The sequence below is a fragment of the Oncorhynchus gorbuscha genome, linkage group LG20 (genome assembly GCF_021184085.1).
Source record: "Oncorhynchus gorbuscha isolate QuinsamMale2020 ecotype Even-year linkage group LG20, OgorEven_v1.0, whole genome shotgun sequence".
Taxonomy (NCBI): domain Eukaryota; kingdom Metazoa; phylum Chordata; class Actinopteri; order Salmoniformes; family Salmonidae; genus Oncorhynchus; species Oncorhynchus gorbuscha.
The window spans coordinates 17,310,663-17,323,085 of record NC_060192.1 but is presented as its reverse complement, the minus strand read 5'-3'; the positions used below and the strand labels follow the sequence as shown (position 1 = coordinate 17,323,085).

The 12,423-nt window shown below is 44.2% G+C and overlaps 1 protein-coding gene across 1 annotated transcript in view; it reads right to left on the bottom strand.

The window, feature by feature from the left end:
* The window catches only part of LOC124006638 (pappalysin-1-like), a 136,539-nt gene that overhangs the window by 6,595 nt on the left and 117,521 nt on the right, over positions 1 to 12,423 (bottom strand). Inside the window, 1 exon segment of the mRNA XM_046316684.1 lies at positions 11,383 to 11,481. Within this exon segment, the coding sequence (XP_046172640.1) occupies positions 11,383 to 11,481 (99 nt within the window).

Here is a 12,423-nt window from a genome sequence, read left to right as displayed (position 1 = left end):
CTGAAAGAGGGAGAGTGCACCAGTGGCTGAGGCACGATGACGCATTTCCGTCTTTGAAATGGAGCATTAAACCAAGTTGTTTGTGAGAGGGATTTCCTAATGGACGAGGGTTGGGCGGCCAACACCAGGCTCTTCTGAGAAAACGGGCCCTCCATGTGATGACTTTACAAGCACAGGCCGGACACACTTCAGAAACAGCTGTCAATCGCATGAACAGGGTTTACTCTGTGCCTATTTAGATCCAGGCATGAGGCAAAAAAAACACCGCTCCAATTCCTCCTCCCTTTTCTCTCTCACGTTCCTTCATACCCTCTTCTGCTGTCTGCTTCACACTTTCTCTCTCTTCCTCCTGTCTCACCCTCTCTGTCAGTTTAGCCCCCATTCTCCCTCTACTTGCTCCCTCCCACCCCACCCAATCCCTCTCTCCCACAATCCTATCACCACACCCTTTTTACTCCCTCTGTGAGGATCTCTCTATCTGGTCAAATTTGATATGGGTTCCTATGACCTTGACCTCCAGGGTGGCTGGACCAGCTGCCACATCTGGCCCTGATCAGGGATCTCAGAGGGTGGCTGGAATGGGGACTGAGTGGGGGCCAGGGGCCCCGTGGAAGTCCCAGGAAGACACCCACAGAAACATGAAAGCCCCTGTGAAAGAGCAGGCACATCAGACCCCATGACCCCCACCTCCAAAAACAGACTAGAATCATGCCAGGCCCCACCTACAGTGCCTTGCGAAAGTATTCGGCCCCCTTGAACTTTGCGACCTTTTGCCACATTTCAGGCTTCAAACATAAAGATAGAAAACTGTATTTTTTGGTGAAAAATCAACAAGTGGGACACAATCATGAAGTGGAACGACATTTATTGGATATTTCAAACTTTTTTAACAAATCAAAAACTGAAAAATTGGGCGTTCAAAATTATTCAGCCCCTTTACTTTCAGTGCAGCAAACTCTCTCCAGGAGTTCAGTGAGGATCTCTGAATGATCCAATGTTGACCTAAATGACTAATGATGATAAATACAATCCACCTGTGTGTAATCAAGTCTCCATATAAATGCACCTGCACTGTGATAGTCTCAGAGGTCCGTTAAAAGCGCAGAGAGCATCATGAAGAACAAGGAACACACCAGGCAGGTCCGAGATACTGTTGTGAACAAGTTTAAAGACGGATTTGGATACAAAAAGATTTCCCAAGCTTTAAACATCCCAAGGAGCACTGTGCAAGCGATGATATTGAAATGGAAGGAGTATCAGACCACTGCAAATCTACCAAGACCTGGCCGTCCCTCTAAACTTTCAGCTCATACAAGGAGAAGACTGATCAGAGATGCAGCCAAGAGGCCCATGATCACTCTGGATGAACTGCAGAGATCTATAGCTGAGGTGGGAGACTCTGTCCATAGGACAACAATCAGTCGTATATTGCACAAATCTGGCCTTTATGGAAGAGTGGCAAGAAGAAAGCCATTTCTTAAAGATATCCATAAAAAGTGTTGTTTAAAGTCTGCCACAAGCCACCTGGGAGACACACCAAACATGTGGAAGAAGGTGCTCTGGTCAGATGAAACCAAAATTGAACTTTTTGGCAACAATGCAAAACGTTATGTTTGGCATAAAAGCAACACAGCTCATCACCCTTATACACCATCCCCACTGTCAAACATGGTGGTGGCAGCATCATGGTTTGGGCCTGCTTTTGTTCAGCAGGGACAGGGAAGATGGTTAAAATTGATGGGAAGATGGATGGAGCCAAATACAGGACCATTCTGGAAGAAAACCTGATGGAGTCTGCAAAAGACCTGAGACTGGGACAGAGATTTGTCTTCCAACAAGACAATGATACAAAACATAAAGCAAAATCTACAATGGAATGGTTCAAAAATAAACATATCCAGGTGTTAGAATGGCCAAGTCAAAGTCCAGAGCTGAATCCAATCGAGAATCTGTGGAAAGAACTGAAAACTGCTGTTCACAAATGCTCTCCATCCAACCTCACTGAGCTCGAGCTGTTTTGCAAGGAGGAATGGGAAAAAATGTCAGTCTCTCGATGTGCAAAACTGATAGAGACATACCCCAAGCGACTTACAGCTGTAATTGCAGCAAAAGGTGGCGCTACAAAGTATTAACTTAAGGAGGCTGAATAATTTTGCACGCCCAATTTTTCAGTTTTTGATTTGTTAAAAAAGTTTGAAATATCCAATAAATGTCGTTCCACTTCATGATTGTGTCCCACTTGTTGTTGATTCTCCACAAAAAATACAGTTTTATATCTTTATGTTTGAAGCCTGAAATGTGGCAAAAGGTCGCAAAGTTCAAGGGGGCCGAATACTTTCGCAAGGCACTGTATGTGCGTGTCAGTCTATGCTCAGGGGAGGGAAGTGTTTGAGGGGTAGGGAGGCTGTGGAGGAGAAGGACTACTCTCAAACTTGTGTGCACAAACACACACAAATCTCATTTTACACACACACACACACACACACACACACACACACACACACACACACACAATTAACAAAAACAAAACACCCGGGCCTGTTCATTAGGTAACACATTCAATTGATGACAAAATATATATAACATATCAACTTGGTGGTTCGAGCCTTAAATGCGGATTGACTGACAGCCGTGGTATATCAGATCATATACCACAGGTATGACAAAACATTTATTTTTACTGCTGTAAAAATGTATAATAGCAGTAAGGCACCTTGGAGGTTTGTAGTATATGGTCAATATACCAGCGCTAAGGGCTGTGTCTAGGCACTCTGCGGTGCGTTGTGCTTAAAAACAGCCCTTAGACGTGGTATATTGTCCATATACCACACATCCTCAGGCCTTATTGCTTAAATATGTATCATTATATAAGCTACATTTTTCCTGTCAGTTCTAAGTGGCTCATCTAGAGATCGTGAAAAAGGGAATCTCACATCTGAAATCAAACTTTGTTTTGGTATTTAAACACATTAAGTGTAATGATCACCTCTCTGTATCATTATTATCCACATAACCTCAACTCCTATGAACACAGGCAAGCTGATAAAACAAACCAGCACTAATTGTGTTATTCCAATGAGAACCGCTGGTGATCACTCTTCACTACACAGAGATACATGTTGTTATAACAACAAACACAGGCGAGATGGATAGAGAGTGGGGGAAAGGGGAAGGGAGAATGTGTACATGGAAGAGGGAGAGAGTGGCGAGAGCATGAAAGACCGAACGGGAGAGATAAAGGGAGAAAGAGAGTGCATACAAGAGAGGGAATTAGCAAGAGAAATAAAGAGAAATAAAGAGAAATAAAGAGAAATAAAGAGAAATAAAGAGAAATAATGAATGAATGAAAGAGAAATAAAGAGAAATAATGAATGAATGAAAGAGAAATAAAGAGAAATAAAGAGAAATAATGAGAAATAAAGAGAAATAAAGAGAAATAATGAATGAATGAAAGAGAAATAAAGAGAAATAAAGAGAAATAAAGAGAAATAATGAATGAATGAAAGAGAAATAAAGAGAAATAATGAATGAATGAAAGAGAAAGAAAGAGAAATAATGAATGAATGAAAGAGAAAGAAAGAAAGACATATGCAATGAGAGAGAGAAGGGCAGGTTTTGACTTCGCTAGCGCCCAGCAATCGACGTGAGCAAACAGCCAAGGCTCCTAAACCTGCTGGGAGCATGTTTCCCCTGCAGAGTTACTATCTTTGCTCAGCTGTGGAGAAACCCCATCCTCCCCCATCCTCCCACCTCCCAGAAGCTTGTTTTGTTCAACAATCCCCTCCATACCTCCATCCTACTCTTCCCCCACTCCTGGTCCATACCATGCCTCCTCTCTTCCCCCTTTAAGAGCAGTATTAAAGGAAACTATTTGGAAGGTTAGGGATGGGGTTTTACTGCTGTAAACATTGCGTGGCAGCAAAGGCATACGTTGATAATTAAGTCTTATAAAAAGAAGGCAGGTACGGAACCAGAATTGGTCGGCAAGCATTAAGTGTTGGTTCCGTACCTGCTGGGCCCTGGCCCTGGGCCCCCGTCATTGCTTCTCTTCCCTTAATTGCCTTGGCAGGGTCTTGGCACAGGGAGCCGAAGTCAAACTCGGTTGCCCTCAGACATTTAAAAATAAGAGCTGTTGATGCAGCACACTCTCTACATGCAGTTAGCCAATATACGCTGTGACCGCAGGGAAACTGAATGGGGCATGATAGGGCTGGATGCCCAAGGACTTGAGAGCACAAGATGGTTTAATCAAAGACACTTCAGTGATGCTCGGAGCTTCCATTGAGAAAAAAACGGACCGCAGTCGATCTCTTCTGAGCAATGGTTCACAATAGAACTGCCCAAGTAGTTGTGTTCTATGCAATCATGTCATTTCCCAGAATTATCCGTTTCCAGGTTTCGAGGCATCCAGAGTAAAGGGGCACCGTGGAACCTTGTGCAGTTGCAGCCTATCCCCAAACAAGGTGAGACACATAGGAAGGACCAGTATGGATGAGCTGGCCTTTTTATTGCCTGAATTGCATATTTATTTCCATTATCCTGCTTGGTGAATGTAAATCACAGGAGGCTGCTGAGGGGAGGACGGCTCAAAATAACAGTGTGAATGAACCGTGTGTTTGATGAGTTTGATGACATTCCATTGATTCTGTTTCAGCCATTACTCTGAGCCTGTCAGCTGCCTGTGATGTCCATGTACAGCTCACTTTGACACAGTAATGAATGTCCATCATCTGATTCTCAGATGAGTAAATAGCTATACCAATAAATAACAGATAAATACACTTTTTCCTATTCAGGTGCATCATCGGGTGTGAAAGGAAAATCCCCCAAGTCAACAAACAGGAAACGTTTTCTGCCCTCTCCACACTTCCAAGGTCATCGAGTCAATCACTACTGCTTGATATAAACTGGACAACCTTGATAGGATTATAGAAGAGATGCAGAAATCCCGGAACAATAACACTGCACTGTGTGGTAATTGGTTGAGCTCTTGCCTTTAAGATCTGAGAGGGTCATTTCCATGGGAAACAATAGAAAGTGTATGAAAACCCCAAAGAACTAAGAGAAAACAGATGTCGGTTGTTTTTGTTCAAATCGACTCAGTCATGACCTTTTTGTAAAGGTGTGATGTGTCAGTCTAAATTGGTGTTTGTTTGAGGAGAAATGTAGCAGAGCGGCAAAACAGGTCATTCATTTCCACGGAAACAAACCTCAACCTGGCCTGACATATTTATTTAGCTGACTTTTTTTTCTCTCTTTAATTTGGTGCATCAACATTTTCGTTAAACTTCAAAAAAGGTATGTCTGTTTGAAGTTTCTCCCTGGTGGAACTTGTAGGAGTTAAGAGTCAATGTAAACACGGAAACAGTCACTCGTAGCCATGTCTAGAGAAAAACACGGGCTGAAAAAAAGTGCATGTTTGGGAGAGGGGCAAAACGCCCTGTCTCAGTGAATAAACCAATGGGATGGTTCTACGAACCTGGACGGAGACAAACAGAGCAATAATGACACAGGGAAAACAAGAATATGGGTCATGGGGGGAATGGAAAGGTGTAGGCGTGGGGTGGGGGAGCTCCAAAAAGGTCATTTAAGTCTCCAAAGTGGCACAGTCCACAATGCAAAAACAAACAGCCACAGTATGATTGTGGAGGAGGGAGGGTTGCTTTGCCTGGTGGCTCCCATTTCATAAGAAGGAATTCCTTCTATGGGGTTCTGGGAGAACCGTAAAGGGCCAAGCCAGGCAGGCAGAGAAGCAGGCAGGCAGTCTCAGCCATACCCTCCCTTCATCCCTCTTCCCTCCCCCTTTGCCTGCCAACAGCTTGAAGTCATTAGGGGGGATCCTGTGGTGACCTTTTGTGCAGCCTGCCTCGCACCTTCAAAGTCCCTGATCAGAATAATGCACAGCAAGTCATCCAGAACTCCTTAATATGCAAATCTCCAGGAGAAAGAAAGAAGGGGGAAGAGAAAAGTGGAGATAAGGAACAGAAAACAAACACGGGGTGGCGGGGGAAGTACTTTAGCCCCTCCCCCTTCTTCTCTCTTTCGTTTATTGCGCTCACACGAAAGAACATAAAAGAATGGGGGGAAATTAAGCTGCAAGGTTTTGCCCGGAGGAGAGAAGGAGGGGGAGAAGTGGAGAAGGGGGTGTTCTGATGTTATCTTCAATAAGCTGGCAGGGCTTTGTTATCATGTGCTGTGTCACAGCGCTAGGAACAACAACCCCGAGTAGGATTCCAGCTGAGTCACTGCCCCCACAGGCACAACAAGTTGTGGTGGTAAATACTGGTGGCATGATACTGTGTCGCTCTGTCTGTCTCTCTGTGTGTGTGTGTGTGTGTGTGTGTGTGTGTGTGTGTGTGTGTGTGTGTGTGTGTGTGTGTGTGTGTGTGTGTGTGTGTGTGTGTGTGTGTGTGTGTGTGTGTGTGTGTGTGTGTGTGTGTGTGTGTGTGTGTGTGTGTGTGTGTGTGTGTGTGTGTGTGTGTGTGTGTGTGTGTGTGTCCGTGCGTGCGTGCGTGCGTGCGTGCGGTTTCCAGAGCCTTTCCGGGGACTCTCTCTATTACCACAGTGTGGTTTGCAAGACTCTTCAATACCATACTGCTCACTTCATCACTCTCTGTGTGTGGTGTTCCCTTTAGAGCAGTGCAATCACTGAAATAAACCATGGCGGTAAGGTGGCATGTCCAAAAGAATAACAGAGAAAGTAGAGGTTGTGTGGAGAGATTGGCAGTGGGGGTGGTTTCCCTTGACCTCTGACAGACACAGAATAGTCAGACCAGCACAACAATCCCAGCCAGCTCACTAAGTAATACAAACACCCTTTTGTGAATGTATGGGGGGGTGGGGGGGGATTATCATTCAGTTGATCCAATAGGGTCTCTACACTAACCTGAGTGCTTGAGTGACAGGACCGAGATACGTGGGGTTGAAATCTCTGTTCTTACTTAGACAGTCTATATTCCCAGCACCTATATTCACACTGGTAGCCTACATCTAGCAGGCCTGAATGGGTCCCGGGTCCCTATTTGACTATCACTGGTCCAGACAAAACGAAGCTACATCTAACAGACCTGAAGGGATGGAATCTCTGAAGGGCTGAAACAACAACACTAACTTCCCACAAGGAGAAAAACAGTGTGTGACTGACTGTGCCTGTGTGTCACCAGTGAGTGGGCAAAATGGACAGAAACTGTCGTAAAAAGAGGTCTGAGAGTTATTTGTCATTGTCTGTGTCATGTTGTTTTGTTTTTGAGTGCTTACGCAAGCCTCTGGGCTGGTGGCCATGTGTTCCTTTAAGAAAATGAGAATCAGGTGAAAGTGGAGTTAAGTGTTCTGTTGCTGTTTTGGCTGGGGTGACCAGACGGAGGAGAGTGAGCTCTGCCTCGCAGGAACACCAACCACATCTTGAAGGCTAAAACAACTAAAGCCAGCTACACGTCTACAAGCTCTATACAACAACACAGTCCCTCTGCATGAACTAAATATGTACAGTACTTTTCAAAGGCAACACCATTTAGGTCCGGACTGTTTTCACAAAGTCAGATGAGGGAATAAAATGTGTCTTTCAGTCTTTCTACTGAATTTGGATGCCACATGTTCTATTTCATGACATGCTTGATAAGAAATTAGAACACTTCCCATGTTTCATGCCTCTCACATCTCACATTCACGTCAGACTCACTTCTCCTCCATATATTTCCTTCTCATTTCTTTAACTCCGGTAACCTCTTTAGCCATTCGCTCATGGCAGCCGATAAATCAAATTAGTATCAGTTATTTCAGAGCAATTTTCTCTATCTTTCCCAAATCCTAACCGTTTCCAGGGAAGTCACTTTTGAAATACCAGTTGAAGTGTTTGCTTCAAAAGGCTGAATGCCTGGGAGTAGCGCCTGGCTTTGGGGCTTGAGCCCAGGTGATCCTCTTATCATTGCGGCTCAGCGGAAATGGCCACCGTTCAGAGACACGCTCCTAGAGATGGACCCAATCCTCTGTCTGTCTGTCGGTATCCAAAACCTCAATATTATGCAGCTTACAATTGTTTGTAGGACTTTTTTTAAATCACAGGTACAGTGCATTGGGAAACTATTCAGACCCCTTGACTTTTTCCACATTTTGTTACATTACAGCCTTATTCTAAAATGGATTTTTTTTAACTGTTTTTTAAAATGTTTGCACATTTATAAAAAATAAAATAAATACCGTATTCAGACACTTTGCTATGAGACTCAAAATTGAGCTCAGGTGCATCCTGTTTCCATTGATCATCCTTGAGATGTTTCTACTACTTCATTGGAGTCCACCTGTGGTAAATTCAATTGAATGGACATCATTTGGAAACGCACACACCTGTCTATATAAGGTCTCACAGTTGACAATGCATGTCAGAGCAAAAATAAATTGTCTGTAGAGCTCCGAGACAGGATTGTGTCGAGGGACAGATCTGGGGACGGGTACCAAAACATTTCTGCAGCATTGAAGGTCCCCCAGAACACAGTGGCATCCATCATTCTTAAATGGAAGAAGTTTGGAACCACCAAGACTCTTCCTATAGCTGGCCGCCCAGCCAAACTGAGCAATCGGGGGAGAAGGGCCTTTGTCAGGTAGGTGACGAAGAAACCGATGGTCACTCTGACAGAGCTTTAGAGTTCCTCTGTGGAGTTGGGAGAACTTTCTAGCAGGACAACCATCTCTGCAGCACTCCACTAATCAGGACTTTATGGTAGAGTGGCCAGACGGAAGCCACTCCTCAGTAAAAGGCACATGACAGCCTGCTTGGAGTTTGCCAAAAGGCACCTAAATACTCTCAGACCATGAGAAACATCTGGTCTGATGAAACCTAGATTAAACTCTTTGGCCTGCATGCCAAGCGTCACTTCTGGAGTAAACCTAGCACCATCCCTACGGTGAAGCCTGGAGGTGGCAACATCATGCTGTGGGGATGTTTTTCAGCTGCAGGAACTGGGAGACTAGTCAGGGTTCGAGGGAAAGATGAACGGAGCAAAGGTTCACTTTCCAACAGGACAACAACCCAAAGCAAACAGCCAAGACAACGCAGGAGTGGCTTTGGCACAAGTCTCTGAATGTCCTTGAGTGGCCCTGTCAGAGCCTGGACTTGAACCCGATCAAACATCTCTGGAGAGACCTGAAAATAGCATAGCTGTGCAGTGACGCTCCCCATCCAATCTGACAGAGCTTCAGAGGATCTGCAGAGAACAATGGGAAAAACTCCCCAAATACAGGTTTGCCTAGCTTGTTGCGTCATAGGTGCTTCAATAGAGTACCGAGTAAAGGGTTTGAATACTTATGTAAATGTAATATTTCCTTTTTTATTTTTAATACACTTGCTAAAATTTCTAAAAACAGGCTTTTGCTTTGTCACTATGGGATGTCGTGTGTAGATTGACGAGGGGAAAACAGGATTTAATCCATTTTTAGAACAAGGCTGTAACGTAACAAAATGTGGGAAAAGGGTTCTGAATACTTTCTGAATACACTCTGTACGTGCATCATAATCACACAGCCTTCCGACGCGTTTTGAAGGCCAACAGAGGCCGAAAGTCACCTGAAGTACACGTGCAGTTCATAGACAACTGTGCGTTGCCATCGGAGTCTAAAAGTGTGTTTTATCATTGACACCAGCCATGTGACATTGAATGAACCAGTACTAATATTACAGCCCATGTTGACTAAGTGTGTGACATGAGAGCTCCCATAGACCTAGAGCCTGTTCTAGGACATGCCTCCCCAACCCTCCGTGTGCTCTCCTTCGGTTAATATAATAATAATAATAATATATGCCATTTAGCAGACGCTTTTATCCAAAGCGACTTACAGTCATGTGTGCATACATTCTACGTATGGGTGGTCCCGGGGATCGAACCCACTACCCTGGCGATACAAGCGCCATGCTCTACCAACTGAGCTACAGAAGGACCAGGTTACTCAATGGCTTCGGCGTACACCACCCCCCTCCCCCCGGTTGTGTCTCTTTGTTTTTGACTCACGAGTAAGTTTCAATTTTACCAGGTTGGTTTCACAACAGAAGCCATGAACCTTTTGTTTTTAACAACAAGAACAGAGCGAGTGGAATCGGTCAAAGTGGAGGAGTCTAAGAGAACAGGAAGAGTGGAATAGGTCAAAGTGGAGGAGTCTAAGAAGAGTGGAATAGGTCAAAGTGGAGGAGTCTAAGAGAACAGGAATAGTGGAATAGGTCAAAGTGGAGGAGTCTAAGAAGAGTGGAATAGGTCAAAGTGGAGGAGTCTAAGAGAACAGGAATAGTGGAATAGGTCAAAGTGGAGGAGTCTAAGACAACAGGAAGAGTGGAATAGGTCAATGTGGAGGAGTCTAAGAGAACAGGAAGAGTGGAATAGGTCAAAGTGGAGGAGTCTAAGAAGAGTGGAATAGGTCAAAGTGGAGGAGTCTAAGAGAACAGGAATAGTGGAATAGGTCAAAGTGGAGGAGTCTAAGAGAACAGGAAGAGTGGAATAGGTCAAAGTTGAGGAGTCTAAGAGAACAGGAAGAGTGGAATAGGTAAAAGTGGAGGAGTCTAAGAGAACAGGAAGAGTGGAATAGGTAAAAGTGGAGGAGTCTAAGAGAACAGGAAGAGTGGAATAGGTAAAAGTGGAGGAGTCTAAGAGAACAGGAAGAGTGGAAAGGTGGGGAGTATAGAACTGTGAGGATAAAACGTTGATTCATTCTGATACTGTGGAGCGCTGATGTTAGAATAGTGAGGGAGGAACAGTGAAGGTGGAACGGAAGCAATCACACACATTCTGATTGGACTCTGTGGAGAGCGGACACATGGGCCGACTCCCAGCAGGAAATGAAGAGACTCCGGATCCAGACAGACAGACACATGGTACAGTGCAAAATAGAGCCAGACAGAGAGACAAACAGATACACATACTACAGTAAAAACCCAGCCAGATACACAGAGGAGCTGTGTCTAACCCAGAGAGCCAGACACAGCTTGGGTAACAGACCACAACACACACACCATGCTAGAGATGAACAAGGAAGGGGACCTTGTCTGGATCATAGAGAAAGGCAAAATATCAACCTCAACCATCTAGCAAGGGACAATCATGAACACCAACTGATAAGGCACTGCCAATGTGCAATAGAAAAGGGAAGCTTAAATGTTGCTTATCTTCAAAATGTCAAGATCAGAAAGATGTGTCAGCGAGCAGAAGTTCACAAACGAATGACTCAAATGACTCAGTAGCCACAGTGACAACGTAAGAATACATTAAAGATCATTCCCGTTAACTTTGTTAAGGAGTAGCAACTTAACTGTTGTGTTAACTTATCTTAAACCATTTGAAAAGGCAGATCCGTTTTGCCTTGAGAAGGTTTCGTGAATCCCGGGTGTTCCAGACTACTCACCTTCTTGGTCTTGACGGTGGAGTGGCAGCAGTCCCCTCCGTCGTAGTTACAGAAGGCTCGGTTGTTGACCGAGTCACAGTAATTGTCTCCAATGAACGGCTGTGACAGAGACAAACGAGAGGAGACAATAAGAGGCAGGACATCATCAACAACCTAGACAGTGTACTGTACATACACATATGGACAACATGGACGAGAACCACACGGATTCTCTCTGATGTATTTGATTACCCCATTTAAGTGTTCTATATTCAAGTTGGATTGGATTCATATTGTATTGTTTTTCTTGTCTTATCCCCATCTCACCCAGTGACATTTTGTAGGTTTTGTTCTGGATTTGCTGATTAATCCGGTACAAAATGTTTACCTCTTCCAATGTGACTTTTTAAGCCGCGGGAGGTCTAGACATGTAAACATGAGTACAACATAAACTATATGAGGCTAAGAAACACTCTAATCATGTGCTTTATGAGGCTAGCCCCGCCCTACCCTTCCTGGTTTATCCAATTGGCTTAAACTGTGTGGATGATGATACCAAGAGGGTGAATAATCCCAAGAGGGTGAATACTTTCTTTACTACGATAAACTGAAAATATATCACAGTAAAAGTAACCAACTTAAATGAAACGCCGCTTGTACCTTTTATAGCCTCGCATCGGCACACATTTCAGAAAATAAATGCCTGTTTCAAATAAACGGCCGGTCTAAATGAATTGTTTATGAGGTTACCATGGACACCGCTTTGATATTCCCACGGTGATTTGCATATTTGTTATTTATTCTATCACCGTTGCAAGGACACCACCAGAAAGAAAACACAACATCAAATTCAAGCTAGCCATGATCAAATTCACAGAGCAAAAAATGGGCGAGGCAACAGCCAGGCATTTTGGAGTTGATCCACTACAAGTGAGAGAAGGGTGAAGAAATAAACCATAAAAAATTTACCAAAAGTCCAAATTCACCGTTTGTCTGAGATGGATCAGAAGAGGGCGAGACTGCAAGGTGGGGGAGGGGGATGTAAGCTGTGTGTATTAAGGA